The sequence below is a fragment of the Lissotriton vulgaris genome, chromosome 5 (assembly GCF_964263255.1).
Source record: "Lissotriton vulgaris chromosome 5, aLisVul1.2, whole genome shotgun sequence".
In the NCBI taxonomy this organism is placed as follows: domain Eukaryota; kingdom Metazoa; phylum Chordata; class Amphibia; order Caudata; family Salamandridae; genus Lissotriton; species Lissotriton vulgaris.
Window position 1 is genome coordinate 1,332,011,590 of NC_141693.1, and position 19,384 is coordinate 1,332,030,973.

General features: G+C 50.7%; 1 protein-coding gene across 1 annotated transcript in view; it reads right to left on the bottom strand.

The window, feature by feature from the left end:
- SLC26A8 (solute carrier family 26 member 8) overlaps nt 1-18,931 on the bottom strand; it is a 3,386,895-nt gene extending 3,367,964 nt beyond the window's left edge. The window contains exon 1 of the mRNA XM_086923258.1: nt 18,746-18,931. Coding sequence (XP_086779384.1) covers nt 18,746-18,931 — 186 coding nt within the window. The remainder of the gene's footprint in view (nt 1-18,745) is intronic.
- Nucleotides 18,932-19,384: the final 453 nt, after the last annotated feature.

Here is a 19,384-nt window from a genome sequence, read left to right on the forward strand (position 1 = left end):
ATTTGAGCTTCTGCTTGGACATCCAGTTAGGGGTCCATTGTGTCTAGTTAAGGAAGGTTGGGAGCAACCTGTCAGACCTCCTAAACAGGACATGGTGGACTATGTCCTTGGCCTTGATTCATGAATGGCTGACTACATCAAGAAGGCCAGCAAAAACCTGGAGGCCAGCCAAGAACTCCAAAAAGATTGGCATAACCAAAAGGCTGTCTTGAATGTTTACCAGCCAGGCCAGAAAGTGTGGGTGTTAGAGCCTGTGGCCCCAGCAGCTCTCCAAGACATGTGCAGTGGCCCCTACACTATCCTTGAACAAAAAGGTGAGGTCACCTACTTTGTGGACCTAGGTACTCAAGAGGTTCCCATAGGGTACTTCATGTGAACCGCTTGAAACCTTTGGTAGACCGGGCTGACATGGGCTTGCTCATGGCAACTGATGAGGGACAGGAGGAAGCGAGTAACATCTCCCTGAACTCCTCTCTCTGTACCCTGATGATGGATCAGTAGATGGCGTAGCCTTGATTGATTTCAGATTTGTAAAGCGCGTAGCTACCCAAGGGCGTCCCAGCGCTGACATTCGACCTGCATGATCCAGAGGGTAGTTTTTATGGGAAGAGCCAGGTTTTCAGTAGCCTGCGGAAGACCAGTAGATTGGTTTCCCTTCGGATGGGGAGTGGAAGGGTATTCCATAACTTTGGAGCATTATATGAGAAGAGACGTCCACCTGAACGTGCTTTTCTTATTCTGGGGACACTGGCCAAGGAGAGGGAATCTGATCTCAACTGTTTGTTGGATTTATGAGGTTTAATGAGAGGTCTTAGGGTGGGTGGGCCTCTGCCATGAAGTATTTTGCGTGAGATACAGAGGGTTTTGAAGGTAAAGTAGGAACCTCCCTGACCAACAGCAAGCTGAATTCAGGCAAGTCCTAAATCAATAAAGATACAAGTTCTACCTGGCACCCAGTCAAACAACCAGGTGTACCCATGAAGAGGACAGCCTGCTTGTGAGGGATAAAATCTACAGACAGCTTGATCATGTCAGGGATTTTATCAGGACATAGGTCCCAACGATGCTGGAATTGGGGGTCATTGAGCCTTCAGATAGCCCTTGGTCTAGTCCAGTAGTGCTGGTATCAAAACCTCACACCAAGGGTGAAAGAAGAGAGATGAGTTTTTGTGTGGACTACAGAGGCCTCAATGCAGCTACTAGGACGGATGCCAATCCTCTTCCAAGGGCAGATGAACCTATAGATACTTTGGCCTCAGCCAAGTTTCTGAGAACATTTGATCTGACTATTGGCAAATCAGACTAGCTGAGGATGCCAAGCCAAAAACAGCATTTTCAACCCCCTAGCGGGCATTATCAACTTATTATGATGCCCTTTCGTCTGAAAAATGCACCTGCCACATTTCAGAGGTTGGTGAAAAAAGTCCTAACCGGTCTGGAAGCCTATAGTGCAGCATATCTAGATGATATTGCTGTCTTTAGCTCCACCTGAGAGGATCACCTGTTGAACCTCAGAAATGTTCTGGAGGCCCTGCAAAAAGCAGGCCTCACTATCAAGGCCACTAAGTGCCATTAAGGGCAGAGTAAGGTTGTGTACTTGGGCCACCTGGTAGGTGGAGGCCAGGTTCAACCATTGGAGAGCAAAAGCCAGACCGTTGTGGACTGGACTCCCACTACCCAGACTCAGGTCAGGGCTTTATTGGGCCCCACTTGGGAACTACAGAATATTTGTCAAGGGATATGGGTTTATAGTGACTCCCCTGAATAATCTTACATCTAAGAAAATGCCTCGGAACGTTTAGTGGACAGTAAGCTGTCAAAAGGCATTTGATGACCTGAAGCAGGCCATGTGCACTGCTCCCATCCTGCAAAGTCCTGACTAATCCAAAACTTTAATTGTCCAGATAGAGTAATCTAAAATAGGGGTAGGGGTTGTGTGATCACAACTAAATGTAGAGAGGCAGGATCAACTAGTAGCTTCTATCAGTAGAAGGTTGACCCCCAGGGAGAAACGTTGGTCAGCCATTGAGATGGAGGCCTTTGCTGTGGTCTGGGCCTTGAAGAAGCGGAAGCCATACCTGTTTGGCACTCAGTTCATTGTTCAGACAGACCACAAGCCACTCTTATGGCTTAAAAAGATGAAAGGTGAAAACCTCAAACTTTTGAGGTGGTCCATTTCCCTACAGGGATGAACTAAATATACAGTGGAAATTAGACCAGGGAGTAACCATGTCAATGGACTCTCAAGATATTTCCGCTTCGAAAATGAAGACTCAACTGGGAAAGGTTAGTCTAATCTCCTTACACGTTTGGGGGTGGGGGGGGGGGGGGGTGAGGGAAGGTAGGATCTGCTTTTATGGTTACCCCCATTTTTTGCCCGGTGCTATTCTGTTTCTGACTAGTCTGACTGGAATCCTGCTAATCAGGACCCCGGTCTCTGTGCATTCTCCCCTAAATCGGTTATGATAACTACTTACGTACATCCCAGATCGGATAATGGTGTACCCCTTATAAGTCCCTTGTATATGGTATTGAGGTACCCAGGGCATAGGTCCCTTATGGGCTGAAGCATGTATTATGCCAACCATGGGGGACCACTCAAGCTGCAACTACAGGCCTGCCAATGCAGCATGTGTAAGCTGGTGCTAGCACTACTTATGACAGATATAGGTTTCCCTATATCTAAGGTCACTGAACTTAAAACCTATAAGTCCCCCCTAAAGTAGGCTTTTCAATCCTGAATTAGGGTTCTTGGTTCTAACTATGAGGGTGCCCCTGCATTAGCAGGACACCCCTGCAACCTTCGGAGTCCATTCTCTCGGGTTATAAGGGCATCAGCCATTACGATACATAGAGTGGCCATGCGTCATTATGCAGTGACCATCTCTAAACTGGCTGTAACAAACCCGGTCATGTTTGGAATCATACCCCCACACCATAAACGGATTGAGAGGTATGATTCCTTGCACTGTAAAGCTCATCCGGTGGCAATCAGTGCTCCCGGTCCCAGTCTTCTATACCTGGACAGCACAACATGGATGCTGCAGAACAGAGACACGATTCTGCCCTCCTGCAGCTGAGCCAGGCTTGAGCAGGGAAAGGTAGGACAATAGGTATCCAGCCTTTCCCTGCACTGCCAAGCATATTCCGAGTTGCATTTATACCACCAATTTCATGGTGGGGAGCCTGCTAGGAATTCGGTGGAGGACATTCAATTAAGGGGACCCTAAGAGGGCCGCTGGGCGAATTTGCGCATAAGTGTAATTTGCCCATAAATGTGTGTGTGGGTGGGCACACGTTGTGCCCTGTATATTTGCACCTCTGTTCCTGCACTGTGTGGAATGCATGACATGGTGTATACCACAACATGCAGGAACATGCATAAGGTGTTGTCACAGCGGCGGTCTGCTTGTTACACTCTTCTGTGAGCCTACCAGACAGCGGCTGCGACACCACCACTGCACACTGCCCGCCCTAGTTTCAATTAGCAATCCGGCAGGCGGATGCACCATGGGCAAGGTCTATTAACATCCCTATGCCAAGAATCTTAAAGCTTGTAATAAAAAAGCAGATGCGCTCTCTACGAATACTGATTAGAATATTCTAGAAGAACTAACCGATTGGGCCAATCTCTCAGGAGGTGATTCTTCAAATGATAAAACCTCTCTGTAGAGGCAAGGCTCCTGCTGCAGATGGGCTACCTGCAGAGATCTAAAAAAAATACTTGCTGGCACCCCAACTGAAAATAGCGTTTTTTCTTTTTTTTTAAACAAATTTTATTGAAGATCGTTTACAAGGTGTAGGCCTCTGTACTGCAGAGGTAACCACAGGACATTGGAACCACATCAAATAGTGCACAATCTTATTTTCAGCTGAGAGAATACGCCAATCATCACGAACTACAAATTGAAACGTAACCCCCAGCCCCCCCTCCCCCGTCGCATGGTCTTCCTCCCAGTCTCTGGTTCTGTAACAAATCCCTGAATACTATTCATGTACTTGTCGGCATCCACTCATCTCATCTCTACCATCGGGTCTTGGTCTACAGGAGGCTCTAGCCAGAGGCCTCTAAAGTCAGCCCACCGCTTCCAAATTTTATAATGTTTCCGAGGGCAGCCTCTGGCCACGAAAATTGGTTCCTCCAGACCCATGCTAAAGTCCAGCCCTCTCTTCCATGTCACAACCGTCGGGGTTCGGGTATTTTTCCAGGCTCTCGCTACATCCCTCTTGGGCAGCGTGAGGCCCAATAGAAACAAGTGCCTTTTGTACACACTACCCCCTAGGCCTTCCATGACATGCAGAAGCCCCAGTCGTGGTGTACGAGGGAGTTCCCACCCCAGCACTTCTGACAAGCAGTCCCACACTCCTCTCCAAAATCGAGCCAGTGCCGGGCAGCTCCACACCGTGTGAAAGAACGTCCCCACCTCCTGTCCACAACGCAAGCATTCCGGGGATGCTATGAGGCCCGGCCTCCATAGGCGATGTCTGGTAAAATACGCCCTATGAAGGTACACAAATTGTATCAACCGAAGGCGAACTGAAATGGCCGCACCCCGTGGCCCTGCCAGCGCCTCCCTCCAATCATCCTCATCCAGGGCCCCCAAATCTGACTCCCAGGACTCCTGCAGGTTTCTGTAGTGACGTGGAACAATGCGGAACTAAAGTTTGATATATATTGGATATCTTTTTGGGACCCAGCTCCCCCATAAATACCTTGGCCTCTATAGGGCTAAACTCGGGGAGAGACTCCAGGCCCTCTAAGCTCGGAGGAAAGGGCATGGCAAAATGGGAGGTAGCGAAAGAATTGGGTGCGGGCATACAAAACTCCTGACTTAATTCCTGAAAAGATTTAAGGGTCACCCCTGATACTACGTCCCCCAGTGTGGATATCCCAATGCTGTCCCACCCCCCAAATCCTTGCAACGTGGCTAGTCCCGGGAGTTTACCATTGCGCCAAAGGGGAGTTTCAGCTGTCAGCTTGTTCCACCAACCCATGCGCCGCAGAGCCTGTCTCCAAATTTGAAAAAATACCTGCATGCCGGGTGGCAGCAGCTTTCGTAGCTGCGTCGCATACAGTAGAGTGTGAAGGGAGGTGTTCCCCGTGTGGCGGTGCTCTAACGCATTTGCAGTGTCCCTCCTGTCTCCATACCACCAATCATTCAGCACGAGTAGGTGGGATGCCTAGTAGTAGGACTGGAGATCAGACGTCGCCAGTCCGCCACAATAAGAGGAGAGGAAGCATGTTCGCACCGCCACTCGTATTGCGCCCCCGACCAAAGAAACTGTCCTAGGGCCGCATTGACCTGCCTAAACCAGTGAAAGGGGACCGGGTATGGGTGATTCTGTATTTGATAGAGCAACCTAGGGAGGGTCCCCATTTTGAAGATCGCTGATCTTCCATATATAGTCAACGGCATGCAGGACCAGAGTTTGATGTCAGCCTTAGCCCGTTCCCACACTGGCATGACGTTCTGCTCCCAAGCGAACGCTGGGACCTCTGAGAGGAAAACACACAGGTATTTTATGCCTCCCGTTGCCCTTAGGAGCGCCGATGTCCACTCCCCTGTCGGGGTTTGCCCCCTCAGGACCCAAAGAGTAGATTTGTTCTGGTTTATATAGAGTCCGGATGTCTCGCCAAAAATCCCCATGATGTCCATGATACGGGGTCCTGATCTATCAATGTCTGTTAAGAAGAAGAGAACATCGTCCGCATAGAGCGCTATTCTATCGGACAGGCCCCCTTCCTACTCGAAACCATGCAGCTGCGCATCCATGCGCACCCACATGGCCAGCGGCTCCATGGCCAGAGCGAATAAATAAGGCGAGAGGGTACAACCCTGTCGGGTGCCCCTTTGGATGCGAAATCTAGATGAGGCAACGCCCGCCACCCTGACCGAGGCCGTCAGATCTGAATAAAGCAGCTGGATGTACGACAGAAATCTGGGCCCCAGGTTCAGCCGCGGCAGAAGGGCGAATAAATAGATCCAACTAAGGTAATCGAATGCTCTGTCCATATCCGCCAGTAGAAGCGCCGCGGGTACCCCGGCGTTACGAACTACAGCCACCGCCACATGCGCTCTGCAAATGTTATGCCTAGTTGCGCTCTGGGGCATGAAGCCAGCTTGGTCTGGGTGGACTAAATCGGTCAGATAGGGCAGAAGCCGATTGGCCAATGCCTTAGCCAGGATTTTTGCTTCAACATTTAATAGGGAGATCAGGCGGTATGAGGCATACTTCTCGGGGGGCCGACCGGGTTTGTGGAAAACCACAACTTCTGTGTGTCTCCAATAAGGGGGAAGGCTACCTCGCTCCCTGGCCTCTTCTACTGCAGCTCTATAATGTGCCCCTAGCTGTAGGTGGTATTTCTTATAGAATTCGCTGGGGAACCCATTCGGCCCGGGTGCCTTGCCCGTAATAAGTTCTCCCAATGCTGTGCCTAGCTCTTCCTCTGTGAGAGGGAGCTCCAGGCGGTCCCTCACCTCATCTGGAACTGCACACGGTGGCATGTCCGCCAGAAACTTATTGATCACTGTCTCTGTGAGACATTCGTGCGGGGCATACAGATACGCATAATAGGAGGCAACCCCTTCCGCCAAGGCCATTGGATCTGTGACCGGGGCCCCTGCCGAGTCCAATATCCCATGCAGGACTTGGACCTGAAATGTACCATGACAGAGCCGGTGAAGCATCGTCCAAGATTTATCTCCCCACTGGTATACCCGGCTGCGCATAGCCAACCAAATCTGCTTCGCTTCATCTATCTGCATGGACGCATAAGACTGCTGCGCCTGGAGAAGCTGTCCCACCACTGTACCCCCCTTCCATACTCCCTCGGAGCTCCAGTGTCACTATGTTAGCCTCTGCTCGGACCAAGTCCTCCCTACTCTTCCTCTGTGCCGCTGCGCACCATGCTATGTCCACCCCCCCTAAGTGTTGGTTACATTGATTCCCAGACTGTACTCCCCTCATACACCGACCCTACATTGTCTGCCAAAAAATTAGCAATGGCCTCCCCCATATGCTTCTGATAGTCCGGTTGCTGCATATGCCATGTGGAGAGGCGCCATCGAAACGGCTTCCTCTCCCTACTCAAGCCTATGTCCACTGTAATAGGGAAGTGATCTGATAGATACCGCAGCAGGATCGCAGCTGCCTCCACCCTATGTTGCACTGCACCTGGCACAAAAAGATAATCCAGTCTAGAGAAGGAGTTATGAACCGCGGATACATATGTGTACTCCCTCGTTTTGCTATTTAGATGCCGCCATGTATCCACCCAGTTCAGACCTAGCACCATACCCTGAAGCTTAGTGAGGGGACTAACACTCCACCACTCCCGGGACAGAACCTATCCCTCTGGCTATCCATAACGTCATTCCAGTCTCCTCCTACCACTTGTAGTGCATCTTGTAAGTCAGCCCATATACTAAGCAGCTTTTCAATTAGGGCCATTGTAGGGGAGGCGGGGCATAGACACTCCCTAACACTATCGACTCCTCACCTATGGTACCCTTTATGAAGGCATATCTACCACTGACTGGAATGGAAATAAGTGACCCTGCTGTGAACAAGAAAAGACACCCCCCTCGAGCCCCTCGCAAACCCTCCATGGAATACTTGATGGAAGCCAAAGAGCTGCAAGCATGGTGTTTTGGTGCCCATAAGGTGAGTTTCTTGGAGGAGAAGCACATCTGCCCCAGCCCTCTTTGCCTGCCTTAAGACTGCCCCCCGCTTGATCTTATCTAGGATGCCCCGGACGTTCCAGCTGAGGACTCTAAGGGATCCCTCACATCCCGGGGCTCTACGTTCAGACCATGCCATCAAGGGACATCAAAGGTGAACTTCCAGCCAGTGGGCCCGACTCGTACCGTCCATACTTCCAGCCAGACTCTCAGGAGACCATGCGACCCCACCCTTGGACCCTGCCCCCATCTCAAACCCCAACTGCCCCCCCCCAGCCCCCAACCCCCGCCCCCCCATACTTCAGCAACATTGAAGTACCTGTTGCGGCATAGCATGTCACTGACCCCCAACGGGAGGCCGGAAACCATCTATCTTAATGGGTCCCCATTAACTACCCCACCCCCAGAAACTCTACTACCCCCTAACTCTTCAGGGTGTTGCCCACCCATAACGTCCCCCCACCCCGCTCCCTTGTGCCCCCTAGTGCCTCTCATTACGGGAGGATCAGCACCAGCTGAGCCACACATCCCCATTACTATACCAGTCAATGCTAGTAGACAGGATAAAAGTCCATCAACATACAGCAGGATACAGGAGAGTCGCAGCCGGATATTGCCCCCAAGTCAGTGAGGTTCTGTCTCATGTTCCATCGACCTGGTTGTCTGGGCCTCCTTTCCCCCCTTCCAACGCACTCTCAGAGGTTGTGCTCTGTCGGGACCTGGACCTCTCATTATTCCTCCGTCTAGTCCCCCGGGAAGCCTGTGACTGTAGCACGCCCTGCGAAGACTCAGACTCCAGCCCGGGGGCTGTACGTACTCTCATCCGTGCGGTTTCGTCCGTCCACTGAAACATCTCTTCCGGGTTATTGAAGAAGTGCGTGCACGACTGGAATATCACCTGCAATCGGGCCGGGTACAACAAGGTGTATGGGAGTTTCAACTCGCGCAGGCGGGCCTTGGCCGCCGTGAAGGACTGCCGCTGTTGCTGCACCATGCGGGTATTGTCAGGGGAGATCATGATCCGATTATTCTCATAGAGCAACGGCTCCCTTTCTCTGGCAATTTTCAGGATAACGTCCCGGTCGTGGTAATTCAGAAGTTTAGCGAACACTGAGCATGGTCGTGCACACTCCGGGGGTTTCTGGATGAGGGCCCTGTGTGCCCGCTCTATCAAAAAGCAGCGGGAAAGCGACTCCTCGGGGAGACAGCTCTCCAGCCACTCCGTCAAGAAGCCCTCCATGTTGCCCTTCTCACAGCCCTCAGGCAAACCCACAAGGCGTAGGTTGTTCCGTCTCGCGCGGCCCTCTGCATCTTACACGCGGAGAGCTAGGCCTTTCTGGACCAACTCCATGGTAGCCACCTTACGCTTCAGGGCATCGACAACATCTTCCACTCCGGAGAGGCGCGTTTCTGCTTCTGTGATGCGGGACACAGCGTTCCTCAGGTCCTGGCGCAGTAGTGTTACATCCGACCCCACGGCACCTATTTTAGCGTCCAGCATATCACAAGATTGCGTTATGGCTGCCATCAGGGCGGCGTTGTCCGGCCTGTTGACGACCACCTGTTGCTCCCGCACTACCACCGGGGCCTGTGAATTTGTCGATGGGGCCCTGTTCAGGGGGGGCCCCTGCCGCCTCCTCGCGTCATCAGTGCGGTCCACCAACACCAGCCTCCCCAAGAATCGGCTATTGGCACCGTCGTAGGGGTATCACTGTTGTAGCCAGTCGTTCGTGCGAGTCTTACCCCACTGTCTGAGCAGCCCCAAGTTCGTGCCTCATAGACCTTAAATCAAACCTCAGATCAGATGCCCCGCTCTATGCGCCTCTCCGCCGCGGCCCAACCCAACCGCCGAATAGAAGGGGGGTCGTCTCAGAGGCCCAAGCTCCGCAAGTCCGGCACCAGAATCCCTTGGTTGGGGCACTTAGGAGCGGGAGGAAGGCAGGATAAATGATCGGATTATGGCATGGCGGGACGGAGAGTATCTAAGCTGCATCCGCCATGATGTCGCGCTAAGCCACGCCCACTGAAATAGCGTTTTTGAAAATATTTCTTCCTTAACTAAAATTAAACAAATTAAAAGCGGAAGGTGAAATGAAAGCACACAATTAGGACAAAAAGACAACTTAGCACACATTAATCTCCGCTAAACATCTCACTATTGCTGTTAGAACATACTTGAGAAATTCTATGGAGCCCAACTACCATGTCGAGCACTTACTCATAAGGATCCTTGAACCGGCTCTTGTATCTTCCCCTCAGTTCTATGGTTTCCATTTTAGACACTGAAAGTTTGACCAGTAGATACTTACATGGCACATAAAGCTTCTGCTCAACTATCAGTATATGACGATTGCACGAAAGAAGGGGAAAACTCAGACCATAATCTCTTTATGCTGTGATGGTGAAAAGTAAGAAATGCGTTACTTACCTGTAACTGCAGTTATCCAGTATTAGTGTCTTTCATAGATTCACATGCCTGAATCATTCCCCGTCGTCGAGACGGGAGCCTCCGGTACATAAAAAAGTAATGTCCTAAGACATACATAAAGAGAATAGGTCTAAGGGTCTCACCTTAGTAACCTATCTAGGTCCTTATGCAGGAAGGACCAAATAGAGTAGGCTCCAGGGTCCCACCTTGGTAGCCTATCTGAGTCCTTTTGTAAAAAAGGACCAAAGTAAAAGGAACAACCAATCAGCTACTACCTCCCTCTAGAACCTTCCTGTGAGGAGCCTCAGTCTCTCAGATTTTCGTACGCACCAAGTTGGTTAGGTGTAAACCTGTTAGAGAGAGGTGAGTCCTTCCAGGGGAGGGGGGAGGGTGCATGTGAATCTATGAAAGACACTAATACTGGATAACTGCAGTTACAGGTAAGTAACGCATTTCTTATCCAGTATTTGGGTGTCTTTCATAGATTCACATGCCTGAATCAGAGTAGCAAGCAATACAATATGCACATCCTGTGTTGATACAGAACATATACACCTGCAAATAAGGAACATTTGTGACTGTAAAAACAACAGCATACAATGTCATGCAGAATCTAGTAATAAAGAAATGTGCATACCAGTCCAGGATGGTGGGAAGTAGGAGTGCTCACCTCACTGGAATAGATGGCGAAGCACCGCTCTGCTCACTGCTGCGTCTTTCGTCAGCTCAGCATCCAAGCAGTAGTGCCTGGTGAAGGTATGCGGGGACTTCCAGGTTACCGCTCTACAGATGTCCAGGAGTGGCACTCCAGCAAACAGTGCCGCAGACGTAGACATGGCCCTGGTGGAGTGGGCTTTGGCCCGTGAGCCCAGAGGTCGTCCTGCCTTCTCGTGGCAGAGAGTTATAGCTGAAGAGATCCATCTTGATATACTTTGTTTTGTTAGGGGCATGCCCTTCCTAGGTCTGCTGAATGCGACAAAGAGTTGGGATGACTTCCTGAATTGTCTTGTTCTATCAAGATAGAATTTGAGGCATCTCTGAAGGTCTAAAGAGTGCAGTGATCTCTCAGCCGGAGTAGATGGGTTCGGAAAGAACGATTTAAGAACCACGGGCTCATTTAAATGGAAGTCCGATGGGACTTTGGGTATGAATCGTGGGTTAGTACGCAGGATGACTCTGTCCTCTTTGAATTGTAAGAAAGGGTCCTGGATGGAGAGGGCTTGCAATTCGCCTACTCTTCTGGCCGAGGTTAGCGCCAGTAGGAGGGCTGTCTTCCACAACAGGAATTTGATATCCGATTTGTGGATAGGCTCAAAGGGATGCCTCATCAACTGGTGAAGAACTACGTTGAGTTGCCATGTTGGAGGGACAGGTTTTGGTCTAGGGAAGGACCTAAAAAGGCCCTTTAGGAATTGTTTGATGAGCCTGTCCGCCCACAGGGAGGGGCCCCTAGAAGTTCGAGTGAACCTAGAAATTGCTGCCAGGTGGACCTTGATGGACGCATGGGCAAGGCCTGAGTGCGCCAGGTGTAGGAGGTATGGCAGGAGTTGTTGGGGGGTGACATGGAAAGGATGTAGACCTTCCTTCTCACACCAGACGCAGAAGCGTTTCCATTTGAGAGTATAAGTCTTTTTTGTGCTGTCAGCTCTAGCGTTGGCCAGGACATCTCTGCACTCTTGCGGTATGTTTAGATGACTGAACTCGTGGTATTCAGGAGCCAGGCTGACAATTTCAGAGGGCCCAGGTTCGGGTGGAGAACCTGCCCGTGAGACACCGTGAGCAGGGTCGGGTGACTGTGTAGGCGAAGAGGTGGATGGACCGATAGACGATGGAGCTCCGTGTACCAGTGCTGCCTCGGCCAGGATGGGGCGATGAGGATCAGGGTGCAGGGCTCCGATTTCATTTTCCTGATTACCCTGGGTATCAGTGGGAATGGCGGAAAGGCGTAAGCAAACACGTTCTGCCAAGCTATGGAAAATGCATTCCCTAGTGTTCCTGGTTGGGGAAGCCTGCTTGCGAAGCTTGGGCATTTGGCGTTCTCCCTGGTGGCGAAGAGGTCTATCTGTGGCGTTCCCCACTTCGCGAAGATGTAGTCCATTGCACCCGCGTCTAACTCCCATTCGTGGGATAGGGACTGTTCTCTGCTCAGGGCGTCCGCCAGGACGTTGTCTTTGCCCGGAACGTATTCGGCTTTGAGTATGATGCCATGTTGGAGAAGCCAGTTCTAAACTCTCTGAGATTCTCGAGAGAGAGAGAGCGAGCGCGTCCCTCCCTGTTTGTTCAGGTAGTGCATCGTCGTGGTGTTGTCCGTCCTGACTAGCACTGGGGAGTTTCGGATGCGCGGGAGGAACGATTGGAGCGCCAGGAAGACTGCCTGTAGCTCCAGAATGTTGATGTGGAGTTTGGATTCCTGTGGCGTCCATTTTCCGTTGGTCTGTAGCTCTTGCAGGACTGCACCCCAGCCCTCTAAGGATGCGTCCGTGGTGATAATATGTGGTTGCGCCGGAAGCAGGAACGGTAGTCCTTGCGACAGGTGTTTGGCTGATCTCCACCATTGTAGATTGTTGATCATAGGTTGGGTGACTCGTATGCGGTCCTCGAAGGATCCCGCCGCTTGTGTCCACTGTTTTGACAGTTCTTCCTACAGGGGGCGCATTTTTAGGCGGCAGTGCGGGATGAGCAGGATACATGACGACATCATGCCGAGGAGCGACTTGAAGATAAGGACGGTCAGTCTTTTTGGATGTCACTGACCTGGCCAAGGAGATGAGTTTCGACTTTCTCTCCTGTGATGGAAAGGCTTTTGTGCATTCCGTGTCCAGGGTCGCTCCAAGAAAAGTGATGACTTGGGTTGGTGTTAGAGATGACTTTACCTTGTTGAGGGTCAAGCCGAGGCGGCGGAAAAGATGCAGACAGGCGCTGGAAGATGCGGCTGCGGCTGCTCTCGACGGAGCCTTTACCAGCCAGTCGTCCAGGTAAGGGAAGACCTGGTGTCCCTGCTGGCGAAGAAAGGCTGCGACAGGAGAAAGGCATTTCGTAAAGATCCTTGGAGCAGATTTGAGGCCGAAGGGGAGGACGCGGAATTGGTAGTGTACCCCTGCGACTGCAAACCTTAGGAACTTCCTGTGTCCCTTGAGGATAGGGATGTGGTAATAGGCATCCTGTAGGTCTAGTGATGTCATATAGTCGCCTTTTTCCAGAAGTCCCAGGATCTCCTGTAGCGTGACCATCCGGAACGACTGCTTCTTTAAAAACACATTGAGAGCTCTCAAGTCGAGGATCGGTCGCCATTTCTTCCCCTTTTTGTGGATGAGGAAGAAGTGGGAATAGAATCCCTCCCCCTTCTGGGCGTGTGGAACTTTTTCTATTGCGCCCTTCTGAAGCATGGAAGCTAGTTCTTGGAGAAGCAGCCGTAGGTGTCTGTGAGGGCGCTTGACGGGTGGTGTCTGTGGGGGATTTGAGAGGAATTCCAGAGAGTGGCCGAATTGAAGAAGTTGTAGAACCCAACGGTCCGTTGTTATTTGCCGCCAATTTTGAAGGTAAAAAGAAAGTTTTCCTCCAAGTCGCAAAGAATGTGATGGTGGAGGGGCTGGCCAATTGGTAGAGTCATTGGCGATTGCCTGCGGGTCTCTTCTGTCCTTTTCCTCTGTAGGACGATTTGTTGAAGGAGGACTGACGTCCCGACTGGTTTTGGCGCTGTTGAAACTGCGTCTTGCCCTGTGAGTATGAGTAAGAGGACTTGTTTTGATAAGAGGCTCTATAGGAGGATTGTCCTCTTCCCCTGTTGGTACGAAAGGACTGATTGCGAGATTGCAGAGTGCCTAGGGCTCTGGCTGTGTCGGTGTCCTTCTTGATTGCGGTGAGGGCTTCGTCAATCTTCTCGCCGAAAAGATGATCGCCATCATAAGGCATATCAAGAATTTTGGTTTGGACCTCCTGTCTGAAAGAGGTGGCCTTAAGCCAGCCTTGGCGTCTTAGGACAGCGGCGCCTGCCAGCTGTCTGAATCCAGTCATGGCCACGTCAATGGCGCAGTCGATCAGTTCTGAAGCCGAAGTTTGGCCCTCGAGGAGGAGCGAGTGTGCCTCCGCTTTTAGATCTTCTGGCAGGTCAGCAAGGTAGGGCGCGATGTCCGCCCAGAGTTGACGGTTGTAACGTCCGAGAAGGGCAATGGAATTGGCGATCTTCACCGTCGTCGCAGAAGTAGTGGAAAAACGTTTCCCAAATGCATCCAACTTCCTGCCCTCTTTATCTGGTGGTGTCGATAAAGGTGATGCAGGGTTACGCGAGTTCTTCTGCACCGCCTGGGTGACCACAGAGTCCGCCTTGGGGTGACCCGTAAGGCATGCTGGAGCCGACGACGTAGCTCTATATTTTTTGTCCAGTCTGGGTACAATTACCTGCAGGGAAGCTGGAGACTGCATGAGCTGTTTGCCCTGTTTGAGTAGATAATCAATGATCGGGATCGATCTTGTATGTATGTATGTATGTATAACACACTTGTAAAGCGCTTGCTGTCACCAACGGGCATCCTGGCGCTGAGATCTAACAGGTCCTGAAGCACAATCAAGAGAAGGATCAGAGAGTGATTATCCTAGCCTGGGGAATAAATGAGTTTTTAAAAGTTTTTTAAAAGAAAGGAGGTCTCCCACGCATCTAAGCGATAGTGGCAAGTCGTTCCACAATTTAGATGCCGTGAAACCAAAAGAGCGGCCACCCATTCGCTTTCTCCGGAACTTAGGAACAACCGCCAAATAGGCGGAAGCAGACCGGAGAGTTCTTGCGGGGATGTACCATGTGAACATCTCCTGCAGGGGCAACGGTCCAGAGTCATGTAGAGCCCGGAAGACCAAACAAAGCGCCTTAAATTCAATCCGTTGAGGGATAGGGAGCCAGTGTAAATCTCTGAGAGCTGCAGAGGAGGAGTCAGAGCGGCGGCGGGAGAGTGCTAACTTAGCCGCGAAGTTCTGCACTCTTTGCAGCTTACCTATCGCCGTAGCAGGTGCCCCCAGAAGTAGTGCATTGCAGTAATCCAGTCTGCTAAGGATAATGCTGCGCACTACTTCTGGTCTGGCATTAACAGGGAGCAAAGGAAGAATCTTCCTGAGAGAGCGCAGAAGGCCCATGCAAGTGGATACTGTTTTATCAATGAAACCGTCCAGTTGAAGACTTGGTTCCATTGTCACTCCTAGATTCCGAACCGAGGTTGCTACTGCCGCCGTGCCCTGAAAGGAGGAAGGCCAAAAATCTTGTGGCAAAGATCGAGGGACCCGGTCCACTGAGCAGTGTAACACCTCTGTCTTAGTGCTGTTAAATTGCAGCGAGTTGTTGCTCAGCCATGTTGCCGTGGTGACCATGCAATGGTGAAAGGTCTCCAAGGACACCGCATTCTCCCCTTCAAAGGAGAAAATGAGCTGGGTGTCATCAGCGTAGTTGGTGACTGAAATGCCAAATGTTTTTATTAACTTGATCGGGGGCGGAGGTATAGATTAAAAAGGATGGGGCTGATGGCCGAGCCCTGGGGTACTCACTGACCAACCCTCTTAACGATGGATTTATAGGGGGGGAGGGCAACCACCTGATGTCTATTGGCCAGGTATGAAACCAGCCAATCCCGGGCGGTGCCCGTCACCCCCACCTCCTCCAATCTCCTGGTCAAGATGGCGTGGCTGACCGTATCGAACGCTGCCGACATGTCGAGCAGCACTAAAAAGGCTGCTCGTCCATGGTCGGCACGCGAACGAAGGTCGCTCAAGACAGTCACCAATGCTGTTTCGGTTCCATGCGCTGGTCTAAAACCGAACTGCGCCGCATCCAGACACTCGTTACCTTCCAAAAAACTGGACAGGTGTCTTGTGACCAGTTTTTCCAAGATCTTGATCGGAAAGGGAAGTAACGATATAGGTCTGTAGTTGGCGGGACAGAGGGGATCCAATGATTCTTTCTTCAGTAAAGGAGAAACCACTGCTAGTTTCCAGCTTTCCGGGACCTGGGCCGAGCTGAGAGATTGGCAACAAATTGCGTGGAGAGGAGAGTATAGCTCTTCTCGAAAATCTTTCCAGAGTTTGTGTGGGATTACATCCAGAGGGGACCCAGAGGAAACACTATCCGCTAGGGCACCAAACTCTGCAAAAGACGGGAGCGGGAAACTTTCCAGCCTGGCTTTCCCAGCCTCCAACTCCAATATAGGAGGAGAAGCAGCCTCAGATGTCATAGGATTTAGGTTGCTCAAGATGGTCGTGATCTTATCCTCAAAGGCCTTAGCCAAGGAGTCACATAATAGCTGAGAGGCTGGGATAGCGGTAGTAGCTGTGGTTCCTTAAAGTCATAGAGGAAACAGTCAGTTTCCTGAGTTTCCATGGACATATGGAACCTTTTGGCTGCCCTTTCCATGAGGTTATGGAAACCTCCAATATCTGCTTCGGAGACTCAGAGGATTGTGGCTCCGGAGAGGCTGGAGAGTGAGTGACGTAGTCTTGGTCTGCATCCACGTCCGTATCGTCGTCTCGGACTTCCCCTTCTTCATGTTCCCTTCCCTCATCCTCGGACGAGATGGGGTCTTGTGCAGGGTCCTGTGTCCTAGGAAGAACCAGTGGAGGGGGCTTATGTCTTGGCACCTGCGCAGGAACGGTCACAGCTGGCTGCGGAGTTGGCGGAACAGGAGTGGCTTTTTGTGGAAACCGCTCTTTGTAGTCCTGAATGAGGAAGCGCAAGTCTGAAACTAAGGAGGCTGGCAAGCACACCATTGGAGTGTGAACTTGGGTAGATACAACTGGAGGAACAGATTCTTCAACCTCCTGCTCTTCGTCCGTACTTTGGCATTTGACAATCAGGTCTGAGGGGCTAGTGGCCTGGGTAAACATTTCCTCCTCCGGTTCTTGGTCCTGTAAGAAGCAGGATGGCGTCAGCTGTTGGACCTTACTAGGCGATGTCATCTCCGGTGTAATCGGTATTTTGGAGATTCTGATGGAAACATGGGATGTTTGGGCGTCCATCGCATGTGATAGGAGCTCAGATTCTTTCCAGGCACCAGTCGCCGTCGATACATGTGACGATGGCTTCGTTAAGGAGCTCTCCATCATTGGTTGAATTTTGGTCTTCGTCGACGGTGGGTCCGTCGACGACGCTCTCGTCGACGGTGCCTTTGGTAACTTTTCCGCTGTCGACTGCTTCGTCGTCGGCGCCGTCGTCGACGGAGTGCCCTTCGTCGACGGAGTGCCCTTCGTCGACGGCCTCGTCGACGGTGTGACCTTCGTCGATGGTGTCGTCGTCGACGGTGTCGTCGTCGACGTCCTCGTCGACGGACGTGTCGTCGACGGTGTGCTCCTAGTCAACGACGGAGCGGAGGATGAAAGCGGTCTTCCTGCCGACGACAAGTGAGTTAGTGTCGTCGACGAGGAGGACGCCGACGATGCCATCATCGTCGATACCGTCGTCGTCGATGTAGAGACGGTTTTTAGCGATGAGGTGGTCGCCGATTGCGCCGTCGTCATAGTAAGCAGTGGTTGCTTCCTGGGGACAGGAAGGTCCTTGCTAGACACGGTAGGCTTGCCCTCTGAAGACCTTTTGGACTTCTTAGGAGGGGTGTCTGAGGGGCCAGGCGAGGAAGCCCTAGGCCTCTTCAGGGAAAACTGTGAGGCGCCAGACATGCTCTCACCTTCAGAAATCAGGTCGCCTTCTGGTTTGTCCTTAAGCCTGTTTAGCCAGATTAGAAGTCTCCCTTCCCGGTCTTTCTGGGTCTTGTGGGAGAATTTACGGCAAATCCTGCAGGCTATGGACTGGTGGTGAGGATAGAGACAGTATAGGCATGTCTCATGTTCGTCGTCCACGTGAAGCCTCAGTTTGCCACAGGAGGCACAGGGACGAAAAAGTGCTCTCTTCTTGCTATCAGCCATAGCAAGAAAGTCGAAAAAACTGTAAAGTTAGATGAAAATCCAATATTCCTGAGGAGAACTCAGGTGGAGACTCCCTAGCACAACGTGCGGTAGAAAAATCTGAGAGACTGAGGCTCCTCACAGGAAGGTTCTAGAGGGAGGTAGTAGCTGATTGGTTGTTCCTTTTACTTTGGTCCTTTTTTACAAAAGGACTCAGATAGGCTACCAAGTTGGGACCCTGGAGCCTACTCTATTTGGTCCTTCCTGCATAAGGACCTAGATAGGTTACTAAGGTGAGACCCTTAGACCTATTCTCTTTATGTATGTCTTAGGACATTACTTTTTTATGTACCGGAGGCTCCCGTCTCGACGACGGGGAATGATTCAGGCATGTGAATCTATGAAAGACACCCAAATACTGGATAACTATGAGGCACACTGGCCATCTGTCCATTTCCCAGTTCCAGTCACTGATCAATAGAACTGACTGCCACTCCTACCAATGAACCTGCACATATGTAGGCAATAGGCATCCTATTGCAACTCATCCACTTATGGAAGAGGATTCACTTGGATTAGGAAGGAAGGAGGTTAAAAACACCTACATTTAAAAAATCTCTCATTCTATAATAGGTAACCTGCTTCTGCATTTAATTCAGCAATGATAATAAAACAAAATGTCCACTCCTTTGGTGCACTGCACTCATCCTTCCAATTCAAAACCCATCTCAAAGTCCCATTTTCTCATGTTGCATATTCTCACCTGCATAATACCAGCGAGGAGGGTGGTAGATGCAGTTAAAGCCATCACTTCTTGCTGCAGTATTGAGTGGTCCGTATTATTTTTCATGAGCCAAAATCCGTAACTGCTGTTCACACTGCTAAGGTCCAGGTTGGTAATATTAAACATTTGTCCTGTGTTAAGGTTCTCTAACAGTTCTGACATCATAACATTCAGGATGCTAAATGAACCTGACAAAAAATAAACGGGTTGGAATATAAGTTTTGGACAGCTACTTCAAGAATCAGCTCCCAGAAAACCACGGTATTTACAAACATTTATCTATCAAATTTGTTCTCTACAAATGGCAATGTAACATACCCAATACATCAGTTTATGGTATCGGCACTCTTGACGGAGTCTAGTTACAGGTTTACAACTAGGTTTCTAGTTTTGACAGATTTGACAGTTTAAAAATCGTGAACGGAGGACAAGAGCGACCAGAATTGAACTTGTGGACATAATACATATTAATGTATGTAGGAGAGTAGGGTCTGCTTCCTATTGTTACCCTCACTTTTTGCTGTGTTTCACTGTTTTTTCGTCTTTAGTCTGACTGTGGCCCTTCTAATCAGGACCACAGCCTAGCTGTTCCCTCTCTAAATTGATACCATGTACTTT